The following is a 15045-nucleotide window of genomic DNA, read 5'->3' as shown; positions in this document are numbered from 1 at the left end:
CCTGTATGTATACCATAGTATGTGTTTTCTTTTAATGGTCCCTGTATATATACCATAGTATGTTTTCTTTTGATATGGTCCCTGTATGTATACAATAGTGTTTTCTTTTGATGTGGTCCTGTATGTATACCATAGTATGTTTTCTTTTGATATGGTCCCTGTATGTATACAATAGTGTTTTCTTTTGATGTGGTCCCTGTATGTATACCATAGTATGTTTTCTTTTGATATGGTCCCTGTATGTATACCATAGTATGTTTTCTTTTGATATGGTCCCTGTATGTATACCATAGTATGTTTTCTTTTGATGGTCCCTGTATGTATACCATAGTATGTTTTCTTTTGATATGGTCCCTGTATGTATACCATAGTATGTGTTCTCTTTTGATATGGTCCCTGTATGTATACCATAGTATGTTTTCTTTTGATATGGTCCCTGTATGTATACCATAGTATGTTTTCTTTTGATATGGTCCCTGTATGTATACCATAGTATGTGTTTTCTTTTGATATGGTCCCTGTATGTATACCATAGCATGTTTTCTTTTGATATGGTCCCTGTATGTATACCATATATGTGTGTTCTTTTGGTATGGTCCCTGTATGTATACCATATATGTGTGTTCTTTTGGTATGGTCCCTGTATGTATACCATAGCGTGTTTTCTTTTGATATGGTCCCTGTATGTATACCATATATGTGTGTTCTTTTGATATGGTCCCTGTATGTATACCATATATGTGTGTTCTTTTGGTATGGTCCCTGTATGTATACCATATGTGTGTTCTTTTATGGTCCCTGTATGTATACCATAGCACGTTTTCTTTTGATATGGTCCCTGTATGTATACCATATATGTGTGTTTTGGTATGGTCCCTGCATCAGTGCATGCGTACCATAGTTCGCCAGTTTTCTTTGCCCCTGCGTGTCAGTCAGTCTGTATTTTCTTTTTATATGGTCCCTGCATGTGTATCAGTCTTTATATACATGGTCCCTGTATGTAGATTATAGTCTATTTTGTTGTTTTGATATAATGCATTCATTAATCACAATATGTGTTGTTTTCTTTTTATACGATCTCTGTAAAAACAAAGTTAATTTAGTGTGTGTTTTCTTTGTACATGGTCATTGCACAAACATTCACAGAGCAACAGAGAGATAAAGGCGCCACTCACAATATCAAGCAAGTCATAACAAGTATTTTAGATTTTCACTCTGAAATTTAATTTTCTTCGAGTGCACTGATGTCAGTGGATGAAAATTGGATCAGAAACACGTCAAAATTCAACATTCACACCAATCACTTTCTTCATTGTTTGTTCTTAATGCAACTACACTTTATTTATTTTCACTCACAAAGGTTAAAAAAGATATCCGTAACTGAAAAACCTATATTCTGATGTTTACTGTTAACTTGCTAACAGTTCAATTGTCAATTGTTAACAAAACTGGTTTCTTTACAAACCATTGTTAACTTGAACTTCATTGTTAGTTACAAGAGTAAAATATCTTTAACAATGACTTTACCAAATATTAACTTTTGAAACAGGAACTATCCATGGACAGCCAATATGGAACATGTACCATGACATGCACACAATAACTGTCTTCTGGATGTTCCGTGATACAGGATTCTTCCAAATGACATCATTCACATCACTAATAACACCAACTGCATTGTAAACTGTAAGGCTTAACAATCCCATAGCAAAGAAAAAACAAACAAACCGATATCAAACGTCAAGTGCAGCAAACAAACAAAATGCCTTATATCCAAGACAGTGTCCACATTCTGGCAGCACATTTCCTGAAGAAAAGATGATGGTTTTCTGGCCAGCTGTTTTTATTTCAAGACATGCAGATACACCTCGCAGATTAACCAGCAAGTTACAAGAGTTGTTGGAAAGCTTTCTGTTTGTATTTCAAGGGTCAAGTCTAAAAGATACATTTCCAGAGTATAACGGCTTTGAAGTGTACTGACTGCTTTAAAGACATACAGCAGAGGGATACAATATGAAGCAGGTCAGATGCAAAAAAGGATGGGGATGGAGGCCAGAGGGAGAGGGGGGTGCGGTGTTCACGCTGGGAACTGCATCACCATGACCTCGTTCTGCTCCACACTGATGGCCAAACCCAGCTCCAGCTCAGAGTCCTGGTGCTCCACATTGTGGGAGATGAACTTCAGATCTGCTTTGGCTCGATCCCCCACGCAGTCGTCACCTTGAAATACATGCTGTGTGGTACGGCCCAGGTTGACCACCACCACGAAGGAGGGGAAGCCTGGGGCGTGGCGGGAAAAGATGAACAGGTCGCCCTTGGAGCAGAAGCGGGTCTTGCCGAACTGAAGTGACTCGGCAGCACGCAACTCGTTGAGGGCTTTGAACGAGTCCATCAACTTGTTGTCTCCCAGCTGTGCTGTCAGGCTCTGCACACACACACACACTGCTTGTGAACACCCCTTCATACACAGATTGTTAACACCTTTCATACACACACTGCTTGTAAACACCCTTCATATACGCACTGCTTGTAAACGCCATTCATACACACACTGCTTGTAAACACCCTTCATACTAGCATTGCGTGAAAACACCCTTCATAAACACACAGCTTGCAAGCCCCCTTCATATACACACTGCTTGTAAACACCCTTCATACTTGCACTGCTTGTAAATTCCTTTCATATACACAATGCTTGTAAGCCCCCTTCATATACACACTGCTTGTAAACACCCGCTTCAGACACACTGTGCACAACTTTCATACATACACTGCTCGCAAACATCCTTCAAACACGCACTGCTTGTGAATACCTTTCATACACACTTAACACCCTTCATATACGCACTGCTTGTAAACACCCCATTCATACACACTGCTTGTAAACACTTTCATACACACACACTGCTTGCATGCACTGACACAACAAACTACTAAACACTATACACAACAACTTTATGAAGGTGTCACTTCCCCAACTACACAACACCACTGACACCAATAACAGCCCTGACCAACTTACATCCACATTACTGGTCATGTAATCTGGGTTGACAGGAGTCCATGGCGTTCCCGTGGTGAAGCCAGCATTGTCCTCCTTGCTCCACTGCATGGGACTGACCGTTTCTCGGCCCTGCAGAGAACAGCATGCATGACAAAACCACACTGCATCCCTCTCTGATTGCTCCGTGTTTATCATACACAATGAAATATTGCAGGGGGAGGGGGTGGGGGGAACCAGTTACAAATAAACGACTAATAAAACCAGTTTCTAAAAAACGATCAACCCCCTCTCAAATCAGTCCAATATCAAAGACATGACCCTGAACTGCAGGTGCCAATACTGTGCATTAGAATCATCCGCACCAAAAAGAGGAGTTTGATCTATACCTCCCTGTTTGGCGATATATACATGTCAAACTGATGCATTTGAGTTTCATGGCAAGTTCATATCACAAAACAGGGGAGTTTCATACCAGATTCTCACTCTGACAATTGATACTTGACTCGGGCAACATGTTCATATACATTTCAAAGGGATGAAAGGTGTTCATATACATTTCAAAGGGATGAAAGGTGGGGGGGAGGGGAACGGTGGAGAATGTGTGTGTGTGGAACGGATGAAGGAACGTACCGACACACTGCTGCCCATGGCGATCTCATCGCCGTAGTAGGGGATGGAAGACCCTGGCAGCAGGGCCTGCAGGGCGTGAGCCACAATCATCCTGTCCATTCCCACACGGCTGCTCACACGCAGAGTGCCTGCCTCCGGCATCGTCAGCTGTAACACATCATGGGTCCTCAGTGATATGTTATGTGTCCCTCAGCACCCACACTGCAATGTCATGTCCCTCAGTACCAACATTACACTGGCATGAGTCCCTAATACCAACATTACACTGTCATGAGTCTCTCAATATCCATAATACACTGCCATGTCACCCACATCACACTACTATTTCTATCATGCCCCTCGACACCTACATTACACTCAAATGTCCCTCAACACCTACATTACACTGCCATTATTCCACATAACATTATGACCCTCAATACCCACATTACACAGTGATGTCCCTCAATACTCACAACACTGCTGTGTCTCTAAATACCCACAGTACACTGCCATGTCCCCCAATACCCACAGTACACTGCCATGTCCCTCAATACTATGCCCCCTAATACCCACATTACACTGCCATGTCCCTCAATACTATGTCCCTCAATACCCACATTACACTGCCATGTCCCTCAATACTATGTCCCTCAATACCCACATTACACTGCCATGTCCCTCAATACCCACAGCACACTGCCATGTCCCTCAATACCCACATTACACTGCCATGTCCCTCAATAGCCACAGCACACTGCCATGTCCCTCAATAGCCACAGCACACTGCCATGTCCCTCAATAGCCACAGCACACTGCCATGTCCCTCAATACCCACAGCACACTGCCATGTCCCTCAATACCCACAGTACACTGCCATGTCCCTCAATATGACCCATTCTCAATCTACCCCAGCCAGCCCCCCTTCCCCCACCCCACTCACCCTCCAGGCCAGCCAGCGAGTGTCATTGGTGGAGATGAAGGGGACCAGTGCGTTCTCCAGGTTGGTGGCGGTGATGTCACGGGTCAGCTGGTTCAGCACCACAGACACCACATGCAGTCCCTTCTTCCCGTCCCCTCCCTTGTACAGACCCACCACCTCCGGGTTGCCACTCGTCACTGTGCCAAACAGCAACCTGCCACACACAATGCAACACTGGTCACTGTGCCAAACAGCAACCTGCCACACACAATGCAACACTGGTCACTGTGCCAAACAGCAACCTGCCACACACATCACAACACTGGTCACCGTGCCAAACAGCAACCTGCCACACACAATGCAACACTGGTCACTGTGCCAAACAGCAACCTGCCACACACATCACAACACTGGTCACCGTGCCAAACAGCAACCTGCCACACACAATGCAACACTGGTCACTGTGCCAAACAGCAACCTGCCACACACATCACAACACTGGTCACCGTGCCAAACAGCAACCTGCCACACACAATGCAACACTGGTCACTGTGCCAAACAGCAACCTGCCACACACAACACTGGTCACCGTGCCAAACAGCAACCTGCCACACACAATGCAACACTGGTCACCGTGCCAAACAGCAACCTGCCACACACAACACTGGTCACCGTGCCAAACAGCAACCTGCCACACACATCACAACACTGGTCACTGTGCCAAACAGCAACCTGCCACACACATCACAACACTGGTCACCGTGCCAAACAGCAACCTGCCACACACAATGCAACACTGGTCACCGTGCCAAACAGCAACCTGCCACACACAATGCAACACTGGTCACCGTGCCAAACAGCAACCTGCCACACACATCACAACACTGGTCACTGTGCCAAACAGCAACCTGCCACACACATCACAACACTGGTCACCGTGCCAAACAGCAACCTGCCACACACAATGCAACACTGGTCACTGTGCCAAACAGCAACCTGCCACACACATCACAACACTGGTCACTGTGCCAAACAGCAACCTGCCACACACAACACTGGTCACCGTGCCAAACAGCAACCTGCCACACACAATGCAACACTGGTCACCGTGCCAAACAGCAACCTGCCACACACATCACAACACTGGTCACTGTGCCAAACAGCAACCTGCCACACACATCACAACACTGGTCACCGTGCCAAACAGCAACCTGCCACACACAATGCAACACTGGTCACCGTGCCAAACAGCAACCTGCCACACACATCACAACACTGGTCACCGTGCCAAACAGCAACCTGCCACACACAATGCAACACTGGTCACTGTGCCAAACAGCAACCTGCCACACACATCACAACACTGGTCACCGTGCCAAACAGCAACCTGCCACACACAATGCAACACTGGTCACTGTGCCAAACAGCAACCTGCCACACACATCACAACACTGGTCACCGTGCCAAACAGCAACCTGCCACACACAAGGCAACACTGGTCACTGTGCCAAACAGCAACCTGCCACACACAATGCAACACTGGTCACCGTGCCAAACAGCAACCTGCCACACACAATGCAACACTGGTCACTGTGCCAAAGAGCAACCTGCCACACACATCACAACACTGGTCACTGTGCCAAACAGCAACCTGCCACACACAATGCAACACTGGTCACTGTGCCAAACAGCAACCTGCCACACACATCACAACACTGGTCACCGTGCCAAACAGCAACCTGCCACACACAATGCAACACTGGTCACTGTGCCAAACAGCAACCTGCCACACACAATGCAACACTGGTCACTGTGCCAAACAGCAACCTGCCACACACATCACAACACTGGTCACTGTGCCAAAGAGCAACCTGCCACACACATCACAACACTGGTCACTGTGCCAAACAGCAACCTGCCACACACATCACAACACTGGTCACTGTGCCAAACAGCAACCTGCCACACACATCACAACACTGGTCACCGTGCCAAACAGCAACCTGCCACACACAACGCAACACTGGTCACCGTGCCAAACAGCAACCTGCCACACACAACACTGGTCACCGTGCCAAACAGCAACCTGCCACACACAACGCAACACTGGTCACTGTGCCAAACAGCAACCTGCCACACACAACGCAACACTGGTCACCGTGCCAAACAGCAACCTGCCACACACAACGCAACACAGGTCTCGGTGCCAAACAGCAACACATCACATACGTCACCATTCCAAACAGCAACCTGCGACCAATAACAGAATATATCTTTTACCTATATAAAAAAAAAAGAATGTCTCACTTTTCTCGACCAGGCTTGTTGTCCAGACCATCCACGATGGATCGCAGGGAATGCACCACATCACTGTTGGCAGCAAAGTTCCTGGTCTGGGAGCTTTCCTGTCATCATCAACACACAGCTTTACACACAGTCATCAACACACAGCTTTACACACAGTCATCATCAACACACAGCTTTACACACAGTCATCATCAACACAAAGCTTTACACACTGTCATCATCAACACACAGCTTTACACACTGTCAGCATCAACACACAGCTTTACACAGTCAACAGCCTGATTGTTCCAGTGAACACTAGCTGACAGCTACATACACTGAAGACAGGTGCGACATGACAGGAAGACCTGTCATCTGCTGAGTCAGTAAACAAAGGATATTTCAGTTCACAACATGTCCAGGGTACGACGGACAATAACAACAAGCAATGGTCACTATTCTAAATGAACCAACCTGAACAGAAAGTTAGGGGAAAAAAAAACAATAACACAAATGTAAAAATAACCTACTGACATTACACATTATAATCAGTTATTTGTCAACCTGTAAACAGTCAACGAAACAAAAGGAATGCACAGGTGGCAGGAGAAGAAAGGTACATACTTTGTTATCTTTGGGCAGAGAGCTATTCTCTGCCAGGTACTCCAGGTCATTGATGTGGAAGCCGTTCACGCCAACACCCGCCCAGAAATGGATGATGTCCTGAAACAGCAGACCTCATCTCATCACCAAGGCTATCACACCTGCCTCTTACCTCATCACCAAGGCTATCACACCTGCCTCTCACCTCATCACCGGGCCTAACAATTATGTAGTGAAAGCTGAAGCATAAGGACTGGCAACCCCCCCCCCCCCCCCCCCCCAAAAAGGAAAAAAAAAAAAAAAAAAAAAAGGACTAGCATGAGTCGCCCCACTATATCCAGCTCTTTGGGGTTTCAATGTCATGTTCTATGATCACAGCATCAAGCTAAATGTACTGCACACACAGAATGATGCTGGAAAACAACAGTTTCGTTGTACACAATGTCTACATCTCACATGACAGGGAGGTCCTGCATTATCCACACACACACACACACACTATTCTGACTTGATCATCAACATACTATTCTGACCCCATCATCTGTACACAACTGACCACAAATCTCAACACAATTCTGATCTCAAAAACTCAATAAAATTCTGACCAAAATATCTATTAAAAAAACATTCTGACCCCAAAGCTCAACACATTCTGACCATAAATAACACAATTCTGCCCCCAAAACACAGCATCATTCTGACCCCAAATTTCTGCCCCTAAAACACAGCACTATTTGGACTACAAAATCTCAACACAATTCTGCCCCCCCCCCCTCTCCCCCACCCCACTTCCCTAAAACTCAGCACAATTCCATCAACAAAATCTCAACACAATTGTGCTCCAAAGCTCAACAGAGTTCGGACCCCAAAGCTCAACAGAGTTCTAACCATATATCTCTGACGGAAAAGCTGTCGAAGAGAGGTTACCTTGAACTCAGCAATGACGTCCTCGTTGGTGAGGTTGAGGTCAGCGGTGCCGGGGAACTGGGACAGGAAGTACTGCTGGCGCTGCGAGTCCAGCTCCCACATGTCAGTGCCGTCGTCTCGTTTCTGTCATGACATGTCACAACACTGTCACCACCCCCTCATCCTGCCATGTCATCACTGTCACCCACACTCTCACCTGACGTCAACCTGAACCAGGCGACAGCTGTCAGGCACTGCTGGGTGCACCACGCCTATCCACTGTTAATACTGTTCATATCACTAATCACCACTCATCTTCAATCAAAATGGATATAAAAGTTTTAAATATCACAGAATATATGCATGCCCATTCAAATATTATCAATAACAGTGTGTATCATTTTACTTAGCCCATGTTTTCACTCCATTATAACCTACTGTTACAGTCCTTCAAACTCTTGTGTGTGTGTGTGTGTGTGTGCGCGCGCGCATGCGTGTGTGCGTAGGTAGGTACTCAATACCCAGCACCAAAATCCCACCCCTTTAAGTCTTTTTTGGCACACTGCTAACCATCAGCTTTCTCTCTCTCCACATCCAGATGGATGAAGCAAGTAAAATCCAGCACCAAGTAAAGCAGCAAAAAAAAAAAAAAAAAAAAAAAAAAAAGAAAAAAAAAAAAAAAAGAAAAAAAAGTCTAGTCCAGATACCCCCCCCCCTTACCCTCTAAGTGATATCCAATCAGAGGTGACCTACGGCAGTGGTGGAGTCCATTTTATCTGCCAGCTAGACTCACCCAGCCAGGGTTGGTGTCTGACCAGACGTAGTAGTCAATGTACTTGTCTGCCTCCTTCTTGCTTTCCATGAACCACGTGTGGTTGCGGCTGGTCTGGTTGGGGATGAGGTCTATGATCACCTGCTTGCCTGCACACACCAATCACCCAGTGTCAGTCACTATACGCTTCCCTCCCCCATGGAAACCCTACATTGTGTTACCCTGCTGGAAGATCATACCAACTTACAAGTAAACACTGATACAGTTTGTTGTTTGGAAATATTTCATTTTATTTTATTTTTTTCATTTTATTTTTACCACCCAGATACAATACTAAAAAGCATATGAACTATTTCTGCAAGTCTTCAAAGTTTATCCAAACCATGGTCAAAATTTTACATCAATAATGTTATTGAAATGCAAGTTACAGGTATTTGTATGCAGGTAGTTTCATGCTAAAAGCCAGTTACAGAATATACCCTGGCTGCAGAGGAAACAGTGCCCAAAAAAATGTGGCATGCTAAAAGTTAAAAAGACTGATAAATACATTAATCAGAATACTTATACATCTAGATTCTCCTAAACAGCATATTATCTGGAATGTTAACAGAGAACACAGCTGACACTATCACACATATCACAGGGAATAGTCACAGGACAGCCAACAGACCAGCACTAAGGGAGGTAATATCACATATTGACATTAGTTTACGGTTGGACTAACTGCAAAGTGAGAGCTGTATTGTCAATGGTTTCTCCAATGCAATGGGAAATCATTTACAGCTTAGTCTTTTGTTAAGGACTATGACTCTCAAACTAGGAGGCAAATTTGCACTGGCTCTTAGTGTTGCAGCCTTGGGGGCTAGTTAGCCTTTGGGAACCACCCCAACGCCGACTGTCCAAAAACCCTGTTGGCTGAGAGAGTGGGGATGCAACTTGGGCAAGACACTCTCCACTATGATCAAATTCTAGCCCAGATAGTCAGGACAGCAGTAACCTCCTCTGCTGTTATGATGGTCATTGTCGAAAACGACTGACAAACATAAGGGAGGTAAGTAAGGGAGAGGTGAGGTGCTGACCCTGTTTAAGGAGCTTCTTGCAGAAGGCCCTCAAGGTGTCGATGGTGCCAAACTTCTTATCCAGCATCTTATGGTCCAGAATAGCGCGGTCGTTGTTACCCTCGGTGCTGAAGATGGAGCTCAGCCACAGCACGTTGGCGTTCAGCTCTCCCACATACCCTTCCTTCTTCTGGATGCCTGCCAGCAAATTGCACACCTTGTCAGTGTCAGTCTAGTCATTTCTGATGGTGTCTGCATGTAGACGTTTATCAAAATTTTGTTCCTTAAATCTAAACCTGTAAATCACAACAACAAAATTTCTGATGATGTCTTCATGTGGACATTAATCAAAATTGTGGTACTGTCATTTAAACCTATAAATCACAAAGGTATGTATTATTTAACATCCCCAAAAGGGGAAGTGAGATGATTGGTTAAGACAAAACAGGTGTTGAGTAGTTGACTGTAAGGTCTAAGAACTGTGGACTTTACAATCTGCTAACAAAGGCGAAAGTGATAAAAAGAAGACAAGTCTGCATCTAAAACAAACTGGACCACTAAACCTACTTATAGTTTTAGTAAACCACTCACTAAGTTTTAACATGTGACTGAACAGTAATCTTTTTGTGGGCACCTTTGTGTTTTAACATCCTCTGAAAGCTTAGAATACCCCCCCCCCTGGCAAAGGAGGTTTTTTTTTTCTTTTCACCCAATAATACAGCACAATTGATTATCAGCACATGAGCTAAAAACATCTAACATTCATTGATTCAATGAAGTCAGCACCACTGATAATGACATAATGACTCAGTTGCATACATGTTTACATCAACAATGCAGGATTCGCCATTATATACAATCATGATGTAATATGCAATATTATTATAACCTGCAAGACTGACTCATAGTTCAACCCTATAAAAATGTTATTCACTGCAATGCTTATACAGTTATAGTAAAAGGAATTCAGTTATTGTATAGTCCAGGTAATTGACACAATCATTGGGAGATCTTTTTTAACACCTGGCTGCCTGGCATAACACTGTCCTGACTGTCACTAATGTCAGTGATCAAGCAATTAATTTAATATTCATTTTGTCAGCATTCATTTTGGTAAATTTATGATAACTAAGTGCAGGCAAAAACCCGTGTATGCTGGGTCTTTGTTGTGGGCTTGGTGCTAGTGGAAGTGAAAAAGAATCGGCAACATGTGAAAAATGTTGGGTGTTGTTCATCCAATATAAAAATATGTATACCTATTGACAATCATGGCTTCTTGAAATTGTGTTAGTTGTGGGAAATGTATATTGAATTTAAATTAAAAAAAAAAAAAAAATATATATATAAAACACGGGAAGGGTCATTTATAGACCCAAGTCTTTCAATGACACGGTTGGCGCCAAGCAGCACATGTCATGGGGTTGCATCATCTGCCCGTCCAATGGCCACAGCCCCTGGGTACCCTGTCACGTGACATGCTGACATGTCACCTTGCCAACTCCGCCCACAAAGAAGCATGCGCGGGCTCGCACACAGTGAAAATTTCAATGTGATGTCGAAGTGCGCGTACTAATCCATATTCGATTCACGCTACTGCACATCTGCTGTTACTATACTTTCATTCTTTTTTCTTTAAAAAAAAATTAAAGCAAATCCACGATCTTCGCATAAACCCAACGCGCTGTTCAGGCGCCATCAGTACACAAGGCCCACAGAAACACACAAAAAATTCTTCCCTCTCTTCTTTTTAAAAAACATTTTCAACAGCACTTCATTGACAGAATGACCGCTTACCTTCCAGATCGCCAACACCATCCTGATCTTTGTCGCCGTCGAAGAAGGACTTGGAGTAGACGTTGTAGGCCACATCCTTGTGGTACCACTTGAGGTCAGGGCGGGTCGGGCAGCGGGGAGCCAGCACGATGATCACGATGGCCGACACCAGCATGGCCAGCCAACCGACCCAGAACAAAATAAACAAGATCCATCGCAAACGGACCCAGAACGGATCCTCGGCATACCTTTTCAGCTCTTCTTTGCCCAGCCCGACGAACGAGGCGTTGCTGTCAGAACCGCTGATAACTACTTTCGTGTCGTCCATGCCGCCATTGATGAACTTGGCTTTCGAGTCGTCCAGTTCATTTTCGGCAAATGCTGCTTCTGGATCGTCTAGGGGCACCTTTTCTTTTGGTTCTGGTACAGCACCGTTGTCTGCCATTATTATCTCTTGGTCTTAGATAAGATTACAAAGCACAAGCAGTTTATCAGTCTCTTCTTCGGGTCACCTTGTTTTCGCGTGCGCACCTGCCGTCGCCTGCTAGTTGTCTGACGCAATGAAAGATCTACATACGGGGAATTGTAAGTGGGAGTGGCCTTGCAGACGAGTCCATTTTCTGTCCCTTTGGGGATTCAACTGCCATTGTGTTTTGTGGATTTTCTCCCTTTTCAGATATTTTAATTGGTAATATGTCTAAAACTTCAATAAAAAAGTGAAGATAGAAATATACTATATTACCAAACATTGATGTACTGTGCTTCAATACATACACATTAAAATTGTGCAAACCTTTCCCCCGCACAAAAATAAAATAGGCCCAGAAAAACCCGGATGCAACTCGAGATTATGGCAACTGTAACGCGTCAAAAACAATTTTTTGGTCATCAGCAAGCTGTAAAGTGTTTTCTTGGAGGCATATTCTACTTCACAATTGCGGACAACCAAAGCTAGATATGCATGTATGGTGTCTTTTCTTGAAATAAACCAGTCGACACGAATACCCCACCGTGCCATATCTCTCTTCTCTCGCTACTTCGTGCAAGCTTTATTGCGTGCGTCTACAATCCCGGCTGACTACTGACTGGTAATGTGGATTTTAAAACTCAGTGTAGAATAACTAGACCAACACACATACACATGGTTTAAAAGGAAACTGTATTTCATGGTTGAGGAATGCATACGTCACAGTTCATTATGTTAGGTATAGTTCAGCTAATGCGAATGACTGCATGATGTTATATTGATTTGAGTGAATGCGGTAGCATAGACTGCGGAAAAAGTCGCGGGCTCTGGATTGTGATTTTTCTCCCGTCCAAACTGGGAACAGCCATTGACATTACTAATATTCTGCCTAGAATGGAACACCGCTGCGTGGTGTCTTTGGATCATGCCCGGCAGTGCCCTCTGGGGCCGGAGTGGTTCCGTCACAGCTACGCGGCGTGGACCCGGCATGGCCGCGGCAGTCAAATTGGCTTTTTTACGGTCCGGCGGCCATAACTGAATAACAGCAGGCTGATCTGTGTAGTACTGTTGCACTGCTCTACCCTGTTCAACAGTGTGTATTGCAGCATACTGCATTACACGTCAATATATCAGTTGAACTGTGCTGCAGTTTTTGATTTCTAGTAATAAAGCATTGCACTGCACTGCCATTGCAAATTATTATATTGTATTGTATTTGTATTTCTTTTTATCGCAACAGGTTTCTCTGTGTGAAATCCGGGCTGCTCTCCCCAGGGAGATTGCGTCGCTACAGTACAGTGCCACCTTTTATTTCAGTTTTCTTTTCTTTCTTTTTTTTCCTGCGTGCAGTTTTTTTTCAGTTATTTGTTTTTCCTATCGAAGTGGATTTTTTACAGAATTTTGCCAGGAACAACCCTTTTGTTGCCGTGGGTTCTTTTACGTGCGCTAAGTGCATACTGCACACGGCCCAGGACCTCAGTTTATCGTCTCATCCGACTGACTATCGTCCAGACCACCACTCAATGTCTAATGGAGGGGGAGAAAATATCGGCGGCTGAGCCGTGATTCGAACTTGAACCAGTGCCCTCAGATTCTCTCGCTTCCCTTACCTCTAGGCCATCACTCCTGGTTATATTGGAGTTTATATGGTTTCAGTTTTCATCTGATATATTGAATTTCTACTACAAGGTTTGATTTATGCATTGCACTGCAATGTATTGCAAAATATATCATTGGTGTTTGCACAGTTTCAGTCTCAAGGAGGTGCCAAAGCATGTGGACTAATACTTGACGCTGTACATCTGCTCTGAAAAAAGGTGCCAAAGCATGTGACTAATACTTGACGCTGTACATCTGCTCTGAAAAAAGGTGCCAAAGCATGTGACTAATACTTGACGCTGTACATCTGCTCTGAAAAAAGGTGCCAAAGAATGTGACTAATACTTGACGCTGTACATCTGCTCTGAAAAAAAGGTGCCAAGGCATGTGACTAATACTTGACGCTGTACATCTGCTCTGAAAAAAAAAAGATAAAAAGGAAGCAGATACCAAACAAAAAAATCAAACCAACATTGCACCAGACTGAATTGTCTTAGTACTGAAATGCACGGCAGTGTAAATGTTTAACTATGTTACATTGTTTAGGTCTCTCTGTATTGAAACCAAAGCCGGATTGCCTCGGACAACAACAACAAACAAACAACAACAAACAAACAAAAAACAACACTGACAAAAAGAAGAAGAAGAAGAAGAAGAAAACAAACAACAAAAAACAACTAACTACTATTGATTTTGCCACTGCCAATACATGACGTCCAGCCAATGGGTCCACACTATGGAACGACTTGAAACTCTTTGTTGTCAGTGTTATGTAGTCAGGCATAACACTGAAATGGCTGTTTCAGTTCCCTTCAATGATGATGGAGTCTCCCGTCGGTCCGACGGATGAGTAGGCAGGCAGACTTATCTGTCAGTGTGTGTCCTCATATGGGAGAAGAGGCCGATTCTGGATGCACAGCACTTCCCACAGGTGTTGCAAGGGGAAACGTCTCCAGAAGTCTCCCTGCTTCCTTCGCTCACGCTTCTTCTTAATGGCCAGCGTTCTCTTGTTTTCAAACGTCTTTATGCCACTAGAGCATTTCATTG

General features: G+C 44.3%; 1 protein-coding gene across 1 annotated transcript; it reads right to left on the bottom strand.

Moving 5' to 3' along the window:
• Positions 1-1200: 1200 nt before the first annotated feature.
• Positions 1201-12494, bottom strand: LOC143295700 (amino acid transporter heavy chain SLC3A1-like). The gene is made up of 10 exons (XM_076607321.1): positions 11955-12494; positions 10182-10358; positions 9124-9251; positions 8352-8474; positions 7446-7544; positions 6843-6940; positions 4557-4749; positions 3635-3781; positions 3023-3133; positions 1201-2425 (listed from the first exon to the last, which is right to left on the bottom strand). The coding sequence occupies exons 1-10, from the start codon at positions 12376-12378 to the stop codon at positions 2078-2080; spliced, it is 1848 nt and encodes a 615-aa protein (XP_076463436.1). The 5' UTR covers positions 12379-12494; the 3' UTR covers positions 1201-2077.
• Positions 12495-15045: the final 2551 nt, after the last annotated feature.

The sequence above is a fragment of the Babylonia areolata genome, chromosome 21 (genome assembly GCF_041734735.1).
Source record: "Babylonia areolata isolate BAREFJ2019XMU chromosome 21, ASM4173473v1, whole genome shotgun sequence".
NCBI classification, from domain to species: Eukaryota; Metazoa; Mollusca; class Gastropoda; order Neogastropoda; family Buccinidae; genus Babylonia; species Babylonia areolata.
Note: the sequence above shows the minus strand (reverse complement) of the source record. Positions and strands in the feature narration are given on the sequence as shown.

Excerpts from the sequence above, each read along its gene's own strand:
- LOC143295700 (XM_076607321.1), bottom strand. The coding sequence starts at position 12,378 with ATGGCAGACAACGGTGCTGTACCAGAACCAAAAGAAAAGGTGCCCCTA. Across the intron at positions 3,782-4,556 it reads CTCGCTGGCTGGCCTGGAGG|CTGACGATGCCGGAGGCAGG; the intron begins GTGAGTGGGGTG and ends GATGTGTTACAG. Across the intron at positions 2,426-3,022 it reads ACATGACCAGTAATGTGGAT|AGCCTGACAGCACAGCTGGG; the intron begins GTAAGTTGGTCA and ends GTGTGTGTGCAG.